Consider the following 18,080-nt stretch of genomic DNA (forward strand, 5'->3'; position numbering starts at 1 on the left):
ACAATCTATATTTTTTAATTGTTTTAAATTTTTCTAACGTTAAAGTTTCGTAAACGTAATAGATAAATGAATGTTCGTAATATAGGTATGTCCAGAACAACTGCATGAAGAACACATAGACTACTAATTAAGTAGTTAATTCCGCGCGGACGAAGTCGCTACCTTGTAAAAAGGAAAACACAAAACTGGTTAATAGTAAAAAAAAAAACAAAGAATAAATTGTGGAACTTTTTTCTTATTAAACTCTTACGGAACGACTAGACATATATTTAATAGGCAGTGTAATTAACAAGATTATAGTATTGAGTATTGTAGAAGGTAGAGTTCATATTGTTCTTAACGTCTTTGGCCGTCAATTGTTTTTGGGGCATGAACACGGTTGTATTCAATAGAGCGGAGGATGTAGTCGGGGATTGGTTGAGGTTCGGGAGCGACGGGAAGGTGAGCACCCTGGAACAAAACAAAAATCATTAATTAATGATAATCTTGATAATATTAATAATTCGCAATAAAATTTTCTTAAGTGAAATTAAAAAGTTTGTTGTAAAAAGACTTTAGCAAATGGAAAGTCATGACTACCGATGCATATTTTTCTTTGTATGATTTACTGAAGGAAAAGTACGGATCAGAGTAAGAAATAAAATGAAAGTAGTTATATACATGTAACGTACCTGAGGTTGGTATCCGTTCTCGTTGGCGATGTAAGTCAATGTGTAGACGGTACCGTCAGGTGCCTGGTATCTGTTTTGGCCTTCGACTTCCAAAGCTTCGTCCTCCTACGAGACAATCAAATTAATGAATTCAAAATTGCATGCATTTGTCTCTAGTGGTGCTAAACTTGACGATAAATTAAAAATTGTACATAAATAAACTACGAAATTATACATATATCAAAATGATTTCAAATACTTGAATATTAAAACAGTTTTTGAAACAAGTTACGTTATTTGAAGTATATTTGAATATTTATTAAAGCAAATTGAATACAGATGAGACTTTTTATTATCATGCTAGGATAATCGGAATTCGTATTTAACCGCACCTATAAGTTAAAAGATTTTAACCTTGAAGAAATAACAAGGTCTTTAATTTAAGAGGAAAATGTGTTAAAAACTATTTTTTTATTGTCATTTTTTTCCAATTTTTGATCATCGTTAAAACATTAAAATCCTCAATAAGTTTCACAGTTAAAATTAATGCTCTGCAGTGTAAGTCTGAATAAAAGACAAAATTTTGATGATTTCGGAGAACACCAAAGGGTTTCAGATAATACAAACGACGATGCACCTTCAATAAAATACTTTTCAAAGATACGTTGATGTCTTTCTCCTATCGGCTATAATTTCTTGTCTTGTTTGTAAGAGCAATTGTAATTCACTGTCATAACACTGCTTTGAGCATCTGACAAACATGGGTAAATGCCTTTCATAATAGGGTTTAAATACTTAATTAAATCTATATGTAACCGCAAATACTAGTTGAAACTTTAAAAGAATTCTTTACTTACGCGACCAGCGTTCTTCAGTACTCCAGATTCAGAAGCGGAAATACCGTTACCGGTCTCATAACGGTACTGGTATTTGTCAGGGAAGACATCAGCGTCTTGGCTGATGATGGGAGCGTCGGCTTCGGGAGACCGGAGCACGGGACCGTCGGCAACCACCACTGCCACAAGGGCGAAGAGAGCGATGAAGGTCCTCTGTAATAGAAAATTTGAGATTATTATTTCATCTATTTTTATGTGAAGATCTTTTCACACTATCGGGAGAAGCAATGCGACTATTTCGTGCAGCTAGACGCGCTAGTGGAATAAGTCTTCAGGTCAACGCAACAGTGTGGTTATGATAATGTGGATGGATAAAAGACATGTTAGAACTTGTAAAAAATATATAAAAGTGTATGAAATCTATTTAGTAACGCAGTTAAATATGATCGTTACAAAAACGAATTTCTTAAGGCGATTGCCCTTTAAGTTTGATTAGGACACTGACTATCGCTGGAGGCTGAATCTCAATTATGGCTGACGCAACTACTGGCTCGGACTCACCATGCTTGTGTCAAAGTTAACGTATTGCGTGTAACTGTACGTTAGACGAACGAGCCGACGTTTTTATACTCCCGTCTAAACTCGACGGCTCGACGGATCTTAATTTGCATGATTTGGCAACAAAGCTCTGATCTTTAATATGGCTTGTGGCTTTTCGCAAGGTGATTACAGTTAGTAAGTTAGATTTTTTGTCTGATTGACAGGAGGGTTATGTTTTCGGGTTCATTTGTGTATTTTTGCAAGTGCACAATGATTTGTTTCTGTTCCCTTAATCTATTTTAAAGTGAGCATTGTTCATTCATTCGATTTTTATTCTTGGTTCAGTGTACTATAGGGGTACACTGAGTCAAGCTTTTTCATGTTTTTTTTTTTTAAATTAACTACCACTTGCACCTTTAATAGACTTAAAATTTAAATAAAGACTTAGGCAAATCACGTGCGTTAAATATCCTTGACCTTTGACATTGGTCGTCCGTTGATGTTAGGTTATTCTTGATATAACTAGCGATGGTCAAAAACTGGTCCCATATTTCTTATCATTTAAACATTTTTATGTTACTGAAACTTCGTTGAATTATAATGGCCATGGTTTAATTTTTAAATAAAATTTATTGGAACTATTTATTTTTATTCTTAATTTATTTAACGAGAAAAAAATCTTTTATTTTGAAAAGGTAAGAAGTTACCGCCTATCTATACATACATATTAATAAAAAGTGTTTGTATGTAATACGATTTTGTATCTAAAAAATTATATATTTCATACAGCATGTATTTGCATTGCGAATAACGATAAAATAATTTTTAAAATTTTTGTCAGTCTGTCTGCAAGATCGCTTTATCTCCGGAACAACTGGTCCGATTTTGATAGGATTTTGAAGGGAAAGTAGTTTTTTTAATCCTACGCTGACAAAGTCGTGGGCGACTGCTCGTATTGTATAATATTGCATTTTTCAATCAAAAACAATACAGATAATATAAGTAACAGCGCATATTAAATTAATTACAATAAGTGTGAGAATTGCTGTTGAGTTTAACTTACAATAATCTCTTATTAATTTTTCGATTGTTACTAATATTGTCTTATAAAAGAAACTTGGAAGTCAGTTATAATTTTAAAATGACAATTACTTAGTAGATGCATGGTTTGTTTTCTTTTCGTATTAAAAAGGTGTCTGACAGTTTTATTTAGAACTAATTTTTGTTGATTGTTTCTTCGTCTTGCTCACTTCTAACTTTGAATACTTTTTACTCAATAGCGCGGAAACGCTTGTTGCTTGACAACAGAACACATTTAATATTAGGTCCTTACATATGAAATTGGCGTTTTTCGTACTGGCCACTTTAATCACGAATTTCTCCTCTTTGGTAAGGAATTCCAAATTCAAATTTGTACAGCTATAGACTCATGTATTTGTGGTTCGATGACCGTCATTCATTTGTTTTTTTTCTTCTGTTTTTTTCTGTTTGCGTCACTCATTTTACAAAATGGAAAACTTAAAATATCGCATTATTTACGAGTACGAGTTCCGCCGTGGCACTAGTGCTGCGGAAACGACTCGAAGGGTGAATGATGTGTATGGCGGTCGTGTTGCAAAAGAAAACACAGTTCGTTTTTGGTTCCAACGTTTTCGTTCTGGAAATTTCGATCTGCAGAACAAGCCCCGTGGACGGCCTGAGACTCAAGTTGATAATGAAGAGTTGAAGGCTATTGTGGAAGCGGATCCATCGCAAACCACGTCCGAGTTAGCTGCAGGATGCGATGTTAGTGATAAAACTGTTTTAATTCACTTGAAGCAAATTGGGAAGATTAAAAAGCTTGAAAGGTGGGTACCTCACGAATTGACTAAAGCAAACCGGCAAACGCGCGTCGACTGTTGCGTTACATTACTAAACCGGCACAATAATGAAGGTATTTTAAACCGAATCATTACCTGTGATGAAAAATGGGTTCTTTACGATAATCGGAAGCGCTCAGCGCAATGGTATGATCCTGGCCAGCCAGCCAAATCCTGCCCCAAGCGAAAATTAACCCCAAAAAAGTTACTTGTAAGCGTTTGATGGACTAGTGCCGGTATTGTTCATTACAGTTTTCTCAAATCTGGCCAGACTATTACGGCTGATGTCTATTGTCAGCAATTGCAAACCATGATGGAAAAGCTAGCGGCTAAACAACCTAGGCTGGTCAATCGCTCCACGCCACTGCTGCTTCACGACAACGCTAGACCACACACTGCGCAACAGACGGCTACTAAATTAGAAGAGCTTCAATTGGAAAGTCTAAGACATCCTCTGTACTCCCCGGACCTTGCTCCAACAGATAACCATTTTTTTCGAAATTTGGATAACTTCTTGCAAGGGAAAAAATTCAACTCCGATGGGGCAGTCCAAATCGCCTTCAAAGATTTTATTGATTCCCGTCCGACTGGTTTTTTAGTAAAGGGATCAATGAACTACCTATGAGATGGCAAAAGTGCATAGAAAATAATGGTTCATACTTTGATTAATTAAATATATTATATTAAAAAATATTCGACTTTTTGTTCCTCCCATACAAAACGCCAATTTCATATGTAAGGACCTAATATTTCGAAAATAAAATTTAAAAAAGTAAATTTTATCAAGACTGGAACTGATGTGGTTTTAAATTAGTGTTATTATTTTAACATTTTGCAGATTAAAAAAAAAACGAGAAATACAAAAAATTAGGGGAGTGAAAAAATCTAACAAATTGAGGAAGGACCATGAAATATTAATGAAACAAAAAATATGTTAACGTTTTTATGATTTTATGCACAAAAATACATATAATATACGCAACATAAATATTCTGGAACTGTTGCGATTACAATCAATAATAACTATAATTATTTTTGTTTCCCTGTATAAGGTCTAATATAAATCTATTATTCCGTCTAAATGCTATTTGTGAATTTCTAAGACCAAAATCCCCGTTTAAAACATATTGCTATTTCTGTTTTTTCAAAGATAATGACAGGGATGGCCGGAGGGTTGATTTTAGTCCTCTTTCCCTTCCCATCCATTTCTTAATAGGAAAGGTTAGGAAGGGGAAGTGGATTAGGCGGAAGAGGGGACGCATAGGAAGGAGAAATATCCTCTTTCTTTGCGTCCCCTTCTCCTTTAATTAAAGGTAGGCAACACATCTGCATTTGCGGATGTCTATGGGCAACGGTCGCCTCGCTATTGCGGCGAATTTAGGTGACCGTTTGTTCGTTTGCCACCTTATGATATAAAAAAAGGGGATGATGATAAGTTTGCAGAGCTTTTAGTCTCAGAAACCAACGGTAAGTCTTAATTAAATAGATTACATTACAATGTATTCTAAACAAGTGCACAAATAAAAAAAAATCGTGATTTAATGAGTTTCTTTTTTAGTTTTTAACTAATAAAAGTCATGCTACCTTTACGTACAATTTGTATTCACATTTTTTAATAAACATATGTTCACTGAATGTTTAATACCGTATTAAGTTCGAAAGTTCATGGCAGGAATCCGTCAGTTCTATGCAGATTTAACAATAGTCTTTACAAATGTGGGTAGATAAAAAATATGAATAATAAACATGTCAGATACGTATATGTATACACCACAAGGTTATTTTGCGTATATTTCTATTCATACTGTTTTTGATCACCAATATATTTTGTCACACTTTCGTTTTTAATACTTGTTTATTTACTAGTAAAATAGTGATTTTAAATGCCCTATAATTTCTTTTTTAGCTGCAATTTTCAGTCGAACCAATTACAGTCGAACCTGGATAAGCGAGAAACCTCTGTAATCGGGAGCCATTGTTCTCATATGTACATTTATCAGACTTTCTTATAATGAAGGAAAACATTCTGATGCAATCTGCATATATTTGCGAAGAAAATCAAAGACCACTGGGCCAGTGAGGTTGACTATGGGAGTGGGACTGAAGTAACAGCCCGAGCCGGGGCTCCTGAGGGAGCCCTCGAGCCTAGTTACTCTTAAACGAGGTTTAGGCTAAGCGCCATCTGCGCCCGGCCACCTCAAGCCCGGTGAGACTGTAAATGTCTCCTTAAGGCAAACAGTGACTCTCAGTCACAAAAAAAATCCTGAGTGGGGACGCATAGTGAGCTGATTATAATGCGACTGTTGACGTATCAAAATTCGTAATATCTGCCTTTTCTTCTAAGTCGTGGGATTATGGTTTAATTTTTATTTGTTGCGTATTGGTTTCAAGTTTACCGTGTCACGAATGTATGCCAAGTCATACCAGTTACCAGTTCGTTTGAAGTTTTTATGCTTCGTCAGGGTCTATGACCAGATTAATGGAAAGTGAAATAACAACATTTTGTGTATACGAACCAAATTTGATGTGTGATAATTGAAAGTTGGAGATATAAATATTAATTTTGAGCGCCAAAAGTAATTAAATATTAACATATATAACATTGTTTTCTAGCTTACTGATAGTATTTATTTTCGTACGTACTACAATTATAATTGAGTACGTACAAAACGTATTTAATTTTTTTCTACTTATTTTATTTAAAAAAAAAAAAACTCTTAACATGGATAGACAAATATAGTAGTCTTAGGACCATCGTGTTCAGTCCAAGTAATTGGTCAATTAAATAAAGGGTAGTGCAACATCGCCCTTCACTCGTTATAAAATTATATTCAGGGCACTGTAACCTCACTGTTGGACTCAAGTAGATGTGCTAATATTGGTTCGTTTTTATTGACACAGTTTGTCTTTTAATGAGGTATTTTTTTAAATTATTTTTTGTTGATCTACGCCGGGTCAAGTGAAGACAAGGGTTATTACAGGTAGGCCTAGGAAGAGATGGATGGATTGCGTAAAAGGTGACACGATTAAGAAGTGACGACTGACATGATGACGGAAGATAGATTGATCATGGGGACGAAAACTGGTGCCTCGACCCTATTTGAGTGGGATAAAGACGTCTTACGACGTGATATGCCAAAACATACAGTTTAAATGGTAAGCTAATAACGTCATATTTTTTCAACACATAAATGTATTGGCAATATTCATGTTATGAACTTTAGAAATGCCTACATGTCAAGACCTGAATTTTACGACATCAAACTGGAGTCTTGACATTTAACATGAAAATGTACCTCAAAGTAAACCGTACGTTTTGCATAAATATGATTTGTTAATTCTAGATTTATTTATGACATTAGCATTGATAAAAATAAAAAATTTGGTATGATTTTTTAACTTAATTCTATACTTTTTACTTATACATATAAATAAGTAAGTTAAGTTAAAATAACAGAAACTCTATGAAAAAGTTTTCGCTTGTCTTAATTTTTTTGTTAATTAATTAGTGCTTTGTCGTCATTTAGGTTTCTATATAAAACTAAAAATTATTTTATCTTCCGCTTATCTTATAGTCATGAAAATAACCTAACGTAACCTTAGAAATAAAACTGCACTGCCATGACACCTGTATTGATATACTAATTGTCGCCCGCGATTTAATTACGAGATTACGATGAATTAAAAACATACATATCTAATATATAAAATTCTCGTGTCACAGTTTTCGTTCCCATACTCCTCCGAAACGGCTTGACCGATTCTCATGAAATTTTGTGAGCATATTCAGTAGGTCTGAGAATCGGCCAACATCTATTTTTCATACCCTCCCCCCCATTTTTTAACTGCGCGCGGACGGAGTCGCGGGCGACAGCTAGTATAATATATAAATAATTGTGTACATAATATCGAAAACGAAATGACTAATTTTTACATTTGCGTTGATGATAACGAACAACCAATTAAAAAAAAAACTGTCTGTCTGTCCTCAAGGCCGCGTTTCTTTAGGGTAATAAACAGGACAACTGGACCCTTTTTTTAGAGACTTGCGACTTTAAAAGTTAGCTGAGGCACTCGGGGTTATAGGCTACTTCCTTTTGATTCAGCACTCACAAAGTCAAGGGCGAGTACCATTATTAGGTATTTTTTCATTACATATTGCAACTATTCCATATGATGTATGTGATCATTGTATTTCTTTTTTTCGTTCTAAAATTAATATATTAAAATCATAAAAATAAATATTAAGGTAAAATTACGAACACGATACCATGAGAGAAAGCTAAAATGAATCTACGATAAATGTTTTTGTATTTGATAGTTACAACAAAAAACGTACATAAATATAAAAGTCGTGAGTTCTCTATATTTCACATTAAAACATTATATTTGTTACTTCTTAAATTTTCTTTAAAATAATTGAATTGGTGTTTTAGATGTGCTATGGAAAAACACGAAGATGCATAATCAAATAGGATGTTATATCTGATTTACATAAAAATGTCGTTTAAATTTATATATTTTATATTGTCTAGCCTTGAAGTTTGGACAAACAAATTAGTCGATTTTAAAGTTCAATATAAAGTTGAAATTAATTATTCTCTTAGAATGTTGACGGAATTGAAAAATGAAAGCTTTTTATTAGCAAATAAACCAAAGCATAAATGCTACAATTAAAATAGTTACAATATAAAAAAAAATATATAAATAGATAGTGTTTTAAAAAATACTGTTCGCAATATTGAGAATTACGAACTTTGAATTAAAAAAGATTGAAGTTTTGATTGACTTTAATATTCCTAAAGTAGTATTTAGCAAAAATGTAACTGTAAATATAAAGTTGTGTTTAAATTAATTGTTACCTTACTCTGTGGAATACGTGGATAGTTATAATAAGGTATGAAATTAAAGATATCAAATAATTTTCTATAGTGTACTTCATTTCAAAATCCATATCGTTGTTACAATCTTATAAGAGAAAACAAAAACAAAATAAACATAAATCGTGGTATAAACAATTTTCTACAGGCAGTGTTGTTAACTTTGTACTAGGTCGGTATTAACTTAGACGACGGTCTTCTTAATGTATTCCGCTGGGGGTGGGTGGTCAGCGATGTACTGGAGACTGCGGAGGATCAGCTCTGGGATTGGTGGGGGCACGGGGATGTGGCTTCCCTGTTAACAATAAACAAAATTAGTATTAGTAACATTCAAAGAGATCGGGATTCTACGATGTCATTATGTTTCTTGATCAAATATCCATACAACGCCATCTATGGAATAGTTCGGTAATACTTGCGTTATTTTTATGCATTTTAAAAGTTGTTCACTCTCAAATTTAATGTAGTAGCTGTATGATACAATGCAAAACTTTATTCAAATTTCAAATTTATCAAGAACGATATCGTAATCAAGTCAATTATGCATTGATGATACCAGTCTAGAATTTTAAAGATCAAGGACTCGGATGATAGACGATAAAATCTTTAATATGGTAATGAGATATTTTGAAATTAATGATGTATACGTTTTATTACATTTTGTTGAATATTGAGTATTTACCTGAGCTTGGTAACCGTTCTCGTCAGCGACGTAGGTGGTCTCAACTGGGGTACCGTCGGGGGAGGTGTAACGGACTGATCCCTTAACTTCAAGAGTAGCGGCTTCCTGTTATGAAATAAAAAAATATGTTAATTTCACATTTAATTTCGTCTACTGTGTTGTCTTTCTTTAACATTTCAACTGTTTTTTTTCTTCATTTGTATTTTAATTTGTGTATTCAATTTGGATTATTTAAATTAATCAATAGTCTTGTAAATTTTCTGGTATTAAAATTAAATTATTTTATAGAATATATTTGTATATTTTTATAGTTTTGTTTGACTTACGGAGTTGGGGTTCTTCACGATACCCTCAGCCTGGGCGGCGATGCCATTTCCGGTTTCGTAGGCGTATTGGTAGTTGCCCACTGGGTCGCTGTTGTAATCTGACTTGAGGATGGGAGCCTGGGACTCGTCGGTTCTTACGATGTGAGCAACATCAGCGCTGGCCAAAGCCACGGCGGCGAAAAGGACTAGGAATTTCTAAAAAAGAAAACAATTATATTATGAAAAACAAAACGGTAATTAATATCAACGTTTTAATATCTGTACTTAAAGACGAGATAGTTGATTTTTTTCTTTTTAATTTTTTAATGTCTTACCATTTTGATTGAAGTGGGCTTACTGAGTCTGAATCAGTGACAGTCTGATTTGAAACGGTGATCCGATGTCTTTATATAGGTAGGTTGCGTCCAGAATCGATATGCGAATTCATTATTTTCTTGTTTTTTCTGTGAACTTGTCGCGTCGCTCGGACATTATTCATTTGAATACGAGCCTCATTATAAATTCAATCAGGAGGCTTCCGGATGGACACAATAATTATTATTAATTATTAATTTCACTATCTTAGTATTTAAAAGCAACTTTTAATGTTTTAAATTTTTCGTTTTCGAGAATCTTCTTTAGTTATTTTTGTTATTGGTAAATTGTTCACTAAAATATAAAACTTGTGTATCTACGATATCTGTACAAAGTACTTTACGCATGACTTACAGTAGATGAATTGCTTTTAGTCAAAGAAACATTAATCTTTCATCGTTTTTTTTTTTAAATCTTTCATCGTTTTTTTTTGACATCTGCAATACCAGAGGAATCGCAGATGCGTTGCCGGCCTTTGTTGCAGAGATGTAAACATATAGTTCAAACTATTATTGTAAACTTAAGATTGTTTAGTGTCTGATTGTATAATATGTATTTGAAAAAGTTTGGTTGTGTGAATAATAAGTATAAGTTGTATGAAATGTGAATGTTTAGATGAATGGATGGATGGATATGTGTTTGAAGGTATCTCCGGAACGGCTATATGGATTTTGATTAATATTACCACAGATGTAGAACATAGTATGAACACATAGACTACATATTAAGTTTTTTTGTTAATTTCGCACACATGGAGTCGCGGGCTACAGATAGTACGTTAATATTTATGAAAACATAAATAAAGCTGTTGCAAACTTTAATTAGAAAATATATTTTAAATAAACAAATCAACATTAAAACTTTGTTTATGTAACTATTTATCTTGTTATTTTACTGCTACAATTTATATTATTTAATTATATTCGTGTCGTTCGTTTTTACTAGTAAACTTTTCCAGCCATAGATTGGTATGAATCTTTGAGTAACATTTTCTTGCCTTTGCTAAACTAAAACCCACTCTTTTTGTTTTGATTGTGAAATATCACTCGAGATAAGACATTCCTAAAGGCACTTGTGACCCTCCGAGGACATTTTAAAGAAATGAAAATCAAGTAATAATAATTATCAACTGTCCAGTTCTTATTAATGTGAAGGGTCACAAAAGATGACATCATGAGATTGCCTACGTCACCTTTAATTCTATAAAAATGGTCAACCTTCGCCTCACGAATATAAATTTAACATTCGCAGACCACAAAAGGTTATTATTACCTGATATGTGATATTTTTCTATGTAATGTATTCGAAACGAGTAGTGAACGCTACGCTTCTTAATACTTGACAGTCAAGGCTGAGTTGTCGCGAATTCTATATAAATTAAAGAAACGACTTATCTTGTTTGCATTAGTAAAAACGAAATCATAATATACGGGCTTAGATTTAAAAAAAATCTTAATCCAAACTTAAACTTAAAGTGGAAATTTTTTTAGGTTATATTCTTTCACTCAGAAAGTTGCTTACTAGTAGAACAAAAGCGTTACTCAAATCACGGTTTTGACTGAGTTTAACCTTGAACTAATACATTTTTTTCGTAAAAGGTGATCTCGTAATTATTTTTGAATTCAGTGCCGATGCAAAGCAACTACGAGTACAAATTTGTCAACATTTTTTCATTTTATTTATGATTGGTTAATATAAATTACATACCTAGCTAAAGTAAATATAGATACATGTAAACTTAGGCAAATTTGTTCTTTTTATGTAATAAATAAATAAATAAATTAAAATTAAAATATATACATAAATCGATTGCTAACTTTAAAATTGAATTTTTACAAATTTCTTTGGACAATAAGAGAAAATAGCATATTTAAATATTTAAGGCTTTTAAGGTTATATTTAAGTAAGTACATACGTAACTAACAACATTTTCTTATTTACATTTTTATTACATAAAAGATATTGCCTACTAATGATAATTGTATTACATGAAAAAAATATCAACGCGCAATATCTGCTGCCATTGATTTGACTAATTAATAAAATCAAACTTATAAAGTAGCTATATATTTTATATCTTAATATAATTCTAAAGAAATGACGTATTGTAACGATATATATGTACACGAATTTTCAATAATAATCACTGGTAAGAATATATCGGTAAAAAGCTTCATCATTTGTATTCCGATGGTACATATTGAAGTTATCAGCTGTATATAAAAGAGGTCGATTACACCGTGCACTAACGGTACAACAAACACTTCTATGTTTTATGTATGGAAATAAAGTATATTATGATTTAGGATTACATAGGTTAGATAACCTAGGTAACTATCAGTAAACCAGTGGCAGGTATGTTCTAGTTTTGCATAGTTTTTGATAGTAAGAGCCAATCTCCTTTTTTCTATCCCTTTTACCCTACCACTTCTTGTTTACGCAACTGAGACTAATACTTAACATCAGGTAGGATTGCGGTCAAGAGCTCATTTTTACATCGTATAAAGATCTTTATACTAAATACTCGTACTAGAAACCCAATCCAGTAATGATAATGAAGTAAAAGCCCGAGCCGGGGCTCCTGAGGGAGCCCTCTAGTCTAGTTACTCTTAAACGAGGTTTAGGCTAAGCGCCATCTGCACCCGGCCACCTCAAGCCCGGTGAAACTGTAAATGCCTCTTTAAGGCAAACAGTGACTAGTCAGTCACAAAAAAAAAACTAACAAAGCAAGCGGTAACATTTTGAAAAAGAAAACGATTGTCAGATTCTTCACAGTTCACAATTCTTTATTTTATTTTTAAATTGTTCACGAGTACTTTAGTATTGACTTTGTCGTGGTCTCGTTCACATCAGCATTTTAAATATTTGACTAATATTGATTATTAGCTTGGCTTTATAAATATTGTAAGACGACATACACTAGGCGTAATTTCTTAACGTGTACATCTTGAACTTTAACGGTAAATGGTTACGAACTTACGAACATAGCATAAAATATAAACCTTTTTGTCGATAGTTCAAAAATGGTTATTATTTCATAAATATGACTAGATAAAAAAAACAAAAAAAATAAGTCTATGAAAGAATTTTTAGATGGCTGACAACAATTGCTCGCGACTTTATCCGCTCGGAATTAAAAAAGGATTAAGTTACAAATATAGCCTATGTTACCTGTTCAGTAATTTCGTAGCCTATTTAACGCAAATAAACAATAAAATCATTCCTCTTGCATGCAACATGCAAATATTTCTATTAAATTATAATTTGCCTACTTTCAATTTCATATTGATTTAAAAAAATATAATATTGGAAATTAATTTAAGACCATTACATACAACAATAATTTGTTGAGTCAGTTCTTGTAAACATGACTGGTTTATATTTAAAAATGCATGTTGCATCTCATCGGAATCTTAAACAAAAAGGGTAAATAAAAAACGTGTTTTAAAAACAAATTGCACATTTTATTGCACAAAAATGCATTGATGAATAATTAAACAATTATTTTATCATTTCATTAAAGTATTTAATACTTATTTGCCTTGTCAACATTTTGAGCAGATTCGTCATATACATTAAGTTTAACCAGAATTCGTTGGGTGGAAGTTCCTCGTACATATTAATTCTTTGAAGTGGGTTCTTTGTAGGGATGGGTCGCGATCCATTCCAGAGCACGAAGGATGTAGTCAGGGATCGGCATAGGCGGCGGCGTGGTGGGAAGATGATCACCCTGTAAACAAGATTTATTACTTTCAATACTAGTTTTACTCAAACTTTAGGTCATCTATTAGTTGGTCACGACAGGCTATTAATAGTGATATTTTGTGTTAATTTGATTTTCGAGATTTTGGCGCTGACTGTTGCAGTTGGTAGCGGTGGCGAAGATGTATACTAACGTAGATATAGAATTAACTCTCAGAAACGTCAAGAGGCGAATTTAAGTCGGAACGAAGCATAAGTTATCATTACCATGCAGTGACCTATCTGTAAATGGAGATCAGTAGTCGCGACCAAATAATATGACGATCATTAAATACACAAACAGATGTTTGTGTAGAAATATATTTATTGAAGTTAGATTATTCAAAAAACTGTATTTTCATTATATTGAAACAGTACATAACAGTAAATAATGCAACGAATTATAACAAAAAAAAAAATGGGACCCATCTGCAAGCACTTCCTTTCGATTAAAATATTTTTTATCAAAATCGGACCACCAGGGGCGGAGTTTCGCGGTAACACACATAAAAAAAATACAGTCGAAATGATAACCTCCTTCTTTTTGAAGTCGGCTAAAAAAGAAAAAACGTTTAAACTACTTAATTTCCAAAGACATGGATCATTTTTAGACCAAGAGATAGATCTTAAAATTGCATATTATTTGAACTTTGAGAACTATTAGTCTATTATAATCATTATTCACATCTATAATGAAACAGTGACAATGTTATTATAGTTAGAAGATGGATTACGATGTAAGCTTCTAATCTATTCTCAAACTTCGACCGACTATAACACTGCATACAAATGAAGTAAGGGACTTTACATATATTAATACTGTAATGTAAGATAAGTTTCACGTAAGATATGCCTAATAATTTAATTTCGTACGATATAACTTTTTCCACAATCTTATATATATAAAAGAAAGTCGTGTTAGTTACACTATTTATAACTCAAGAACGGCTGAATCGATTTGACTGAAAATTGGTGGGCCGGTAGCTTAGAACCAGGAAACGGACATAGGATAATTTTTACCCTGTTTTCTATTTTTTATTCCGCGCGGACGGAGTTGCGGGTAAAAGCTAGTCTATATATATAAAAGAAAGTCGTGTTAGTTACACTATTTATAACTCAAGAACGGCTGAATCGATTTGACTGAAAATTGGTGGGCAGGTAGCTTAGAACCAGGAAACGGACATAGGATAATTTTTAACCCATTTTCTATTTTTTTTTTTCCGCGCGGATGGAGTCGCGGGTAAAAGCTAGTATCTATATAAATAAAAGAAAGTCGTGTTAGTTACACTATTTATAACTCAAGATCGGTCGAACTAATTTAGCTGAAAATTGATGGGCAGGTAGCTTAGAACTAGGTGACGGACATGGGAACTTTTTTATCTTGTGTGCATTTTTTTTATTCCGCGCGGACGAAGTGGCGGGTAAAAGCTAGTATGAGATATATTTGCTTGCAGATAATGAATAAAATATGTCGTATCAATGTTTCGATGCTTAGTTTGTATCGAATCAAATGCAATTAAGTAATTTTATTAATAAGAAATGATTTGAGAAGAGAAAATAATCAATAAACCAAAAACAGACTATAATTCAATTCTATAAAAGCTATGAGCAAAGTAACTTTAATGCTACGGATAGTTATTTTGGATAGTTTAAGATCTGTCTAATCTTTGTTTTGTGAAACCATAATCTCTGTATGAATTATATTGCTCTCTGTGTTTTAAATAATGAGAGGAATAACAATATGTTTTATATAGTGATTTTGGTAACAAAAACCAAAAATAAGTAATTTGTAGTTAAAATAATCTTAGCTTACCGTTGGCTTGTAACCGAATTCATCGGCTACGTAAGAAGTCTCGATCTTTTGACCGTCAGGTGCAATGTAAGATACTGAGCCCTGAACTGTGTGGGAGACCTCGTCCTGAAACAAAGGAAATAAATAATAAAGCGGCATAAGATTAAAAAAATCTGGGTATAACTTATGGTAGTATAGACTTGAAATATTAAACATTTGGTTAATTAGTAGGCTTATTGTATTCATGTACACACTTCATGTTCTTACTTTATCAAGTTAAGTGACTACTGCATTTACAGCTACCCTGGTGATGGCTATTTAGCAAGAAAAATCTTCACTATAAGTGCTTTTCCTGACTAAAACCTATGAGTACAGCAGGTTGTCTATGAGGGCTATTTTTTGTGTACCTTGTTCAAAGTCTTGATAACTCCTTCAGCGTGCGCTGAGATGCCATTCTCAGTTTCGTAGACATACTGGTAGCCCTCAGGGCTGTTCTGGTAGTCGCTGCGGACGACGGCTGCCTGCTGGTCCGGCACCAGGCCGTACGCGCAGCCGATCGCGCATAGTGCTAATAAAACGGATTTCTGAAAGAAACATGTTTAAATTACAATAACATGCAATGGAATTAAAGAACGACATTAATTTTATTTTTCTATAAAACATTATGATAAATAGTTTAATATTAGGTATATCTAAAAATATAATATCATTAAAATTTTAGAAAATTTGCAGTAATTTCTTTACAATTATTATTAACTAGAGCGTCGGTGGCTCAGGGGTTAAGCACTTGACTTGCAATCTGCAGGTCCTGGGTTCGAATCCCGCCATATACCAATGTGTTTTTCGATTATCGATTTACATATGTACATTTATCCGACGTTCTTACGGTGAAGGAAAACGTGATGCAACCTGCACATATCTGAGAAGAAATTCAATGATATGTGTGAAGTTAATCAACCCGCACCGGGCCTGTGTGGTTGACTATGGCCTAGTCACCCCTAACTTTGGGTAGGCTTCGAGCCCCTCAGTGGGAACGTATAGTGAGCTGATGATGATGAATTATTATCTTAGGTTTAATACAGTCTTAACTTCTTTATGCCATTTGCTTGCATATTTAAATTTCATTAGTAATGTTAGAAAGATAAATTAAATTATTAAATATTTTAAAATAAACATACAATATCAGCTTTACAAACCTTAATCAATTTAAATACTTTTTTTTGTGAATAAATTAAAAAAATAAATATAAAATTTAATTTTAAAAGTTCAAAATACAATAGTTTCGCCGTAAACTAAATCAACTTAATCAAATTGACACAGAAATAGTATAAAGTGGGAGTCTACTTTTGATATAATGCGAAGAGAATTCGCGTAACACTTCGATGCAATCTGGCATTTTACTTTCGTTATGTAATTCTAATATTATGCAAACAACACAATGCTTTACAAAGCGTTTAACCAATAAACCACATAATAAAAGTGATTGCTTTGATAGATTTAAAAAAAAAGTAATTCCATCGAAATTTAAATACCGACTTAATTATGATGATTTTAAATTAATTTAATGCATAAATTAAGAGTCCATCAAAGTCAATACATTAGCAAATACTTGACCTTTAAGACTATCTATAGACGAACATTTAGCACTAAATATTTGTAATTTCTTGCCTAATATACAGTATAGATTAGCAAAGAAATGTAGACAAAGACTTCTGTTTGAATACAAAATTGTTTACCAATGTATTTTACGATTTTCGAAGTTAATATGTACTTAGATCTTACGTTTTATAAATATATATATACATAAAAGATACAACATACAACCTGCTCACATGTGCCAAAAAAAATATATTAAGTCAACCAAACTGCGCAAGGCCAGCGTTGCCTTAAGCCTTAACCTCTAACTTAGGGTAAGGTACGAGCCCATCGGTTGGGACTAAATCTATTCATATTAAAATTAAAATTAGTTGTAAGTAACGTAAATTATGAAAAAATTATGAATATACTTAAATGAAACGCTCACCATTTTCAAGTACGTTCGCGTTCCAAAGACGAGACACTATGATTATGTTTTAAGGATTAAAATCCTTTTATATTACTTGTAGTAAACAAATACACTACGATATGGTCAGTTAATGATAGAAAAGGTCAATTTTTTGTCGTTTTCTCAAAGCTTTTACATGCTTCGGTGCTTGACATTTGCCCGACCATCCCAAACACGTTTAGGTCATTAATTTCTAGTTTATTATATTGATTTGGTTTTACTTGTGTATTATATTCGGCAAAGAATTCCCGGATCGATAGTTACAATATTAAAATATAACGAAATAAACGATACATTTCTCCTTTATGCAAAGACATAGCAATCTTAATCCAAATATAATTTTATTATAATATATTTAACAACGCTCTGAATAAAA

The 18,080-nt window shown here is 32.7% G+C and overlaps 2 protein-coding genes across 2 annotated transcripts; both read right to left on the reverse strand.

The window, feature by feature from the left end:
- Positions 1 to 215: 215 nt before the first annotated feature.
- LOC106712022 (cuticle protein CP14.6) lies at positions 216 to 2,142 on the reverse strand. The gene is made up of 4 exons (XM_014504462.2): positions 2,048 to 2,142; positions 1,508 to 1,699; positions 672 to 776; positions 216 to 450 (listed from the first exon to the last, which is right to left on the reverse strand). The coding sequence occupies exons 1-4, from the start codon at positions 2,048 to 2,050 to the stop codon at positions 337 to 339; spliced, it is 414 nt and encodes a 137-aa protein (XP_014359948.1). The 5' UTR covers positions 2,051 to 2,142; the 3' UTR covers positions 216 to 336.
- A 6,662-nt stretch (positions 2,143 to 8,804) lies between these two features.
- LOC106712023 (larval cuticle protein LCP-17) lies at positions 8,805 to 17,767 on the reverse strand. Its single transcript, XM_014504463.2, has 8 exons — positions 17,684 to 17,767; positions 16,068 to 16,244; positions 15,682 to 15,786; positions 13,757 to 13,857; positions 10,088 to 10,115; positions 9,774 to 9,968; positions 9,448 to 9,552; positions 8,805 to 9,060 (listed from the first exon to the last, which is right to left on the reverse strand). The coding sequence occupies exons 1-8, from the start codon at positions 17,684 to 17,686 to the stop codon at positions 8,950 to 8,952; spliced, it is 825 nt and encodes a 274-aa protein (XP_014359949.2). The 5' UTR covers positions 17,687 to 17,767; the 3' UTR covers positions 8,805 to 8,949.
- Positions 17,768 to 18,080: the final 313 nt, after the last annotated feature.

Source organism: Papilio machaon, chromosome 13 (assembly GCF_912999745.1).
Source record: "Papilio machaon chromosome 13, ilPapMach1.1, whole genome shotgun sequence".
NCBI classification, from domain to species: domain Eukaryota; kingdom Metazoa; phylum Arthropoda; class Insecta; order Lepidoptera; family Papilionidae; genus Papilio; species Papilio machaon.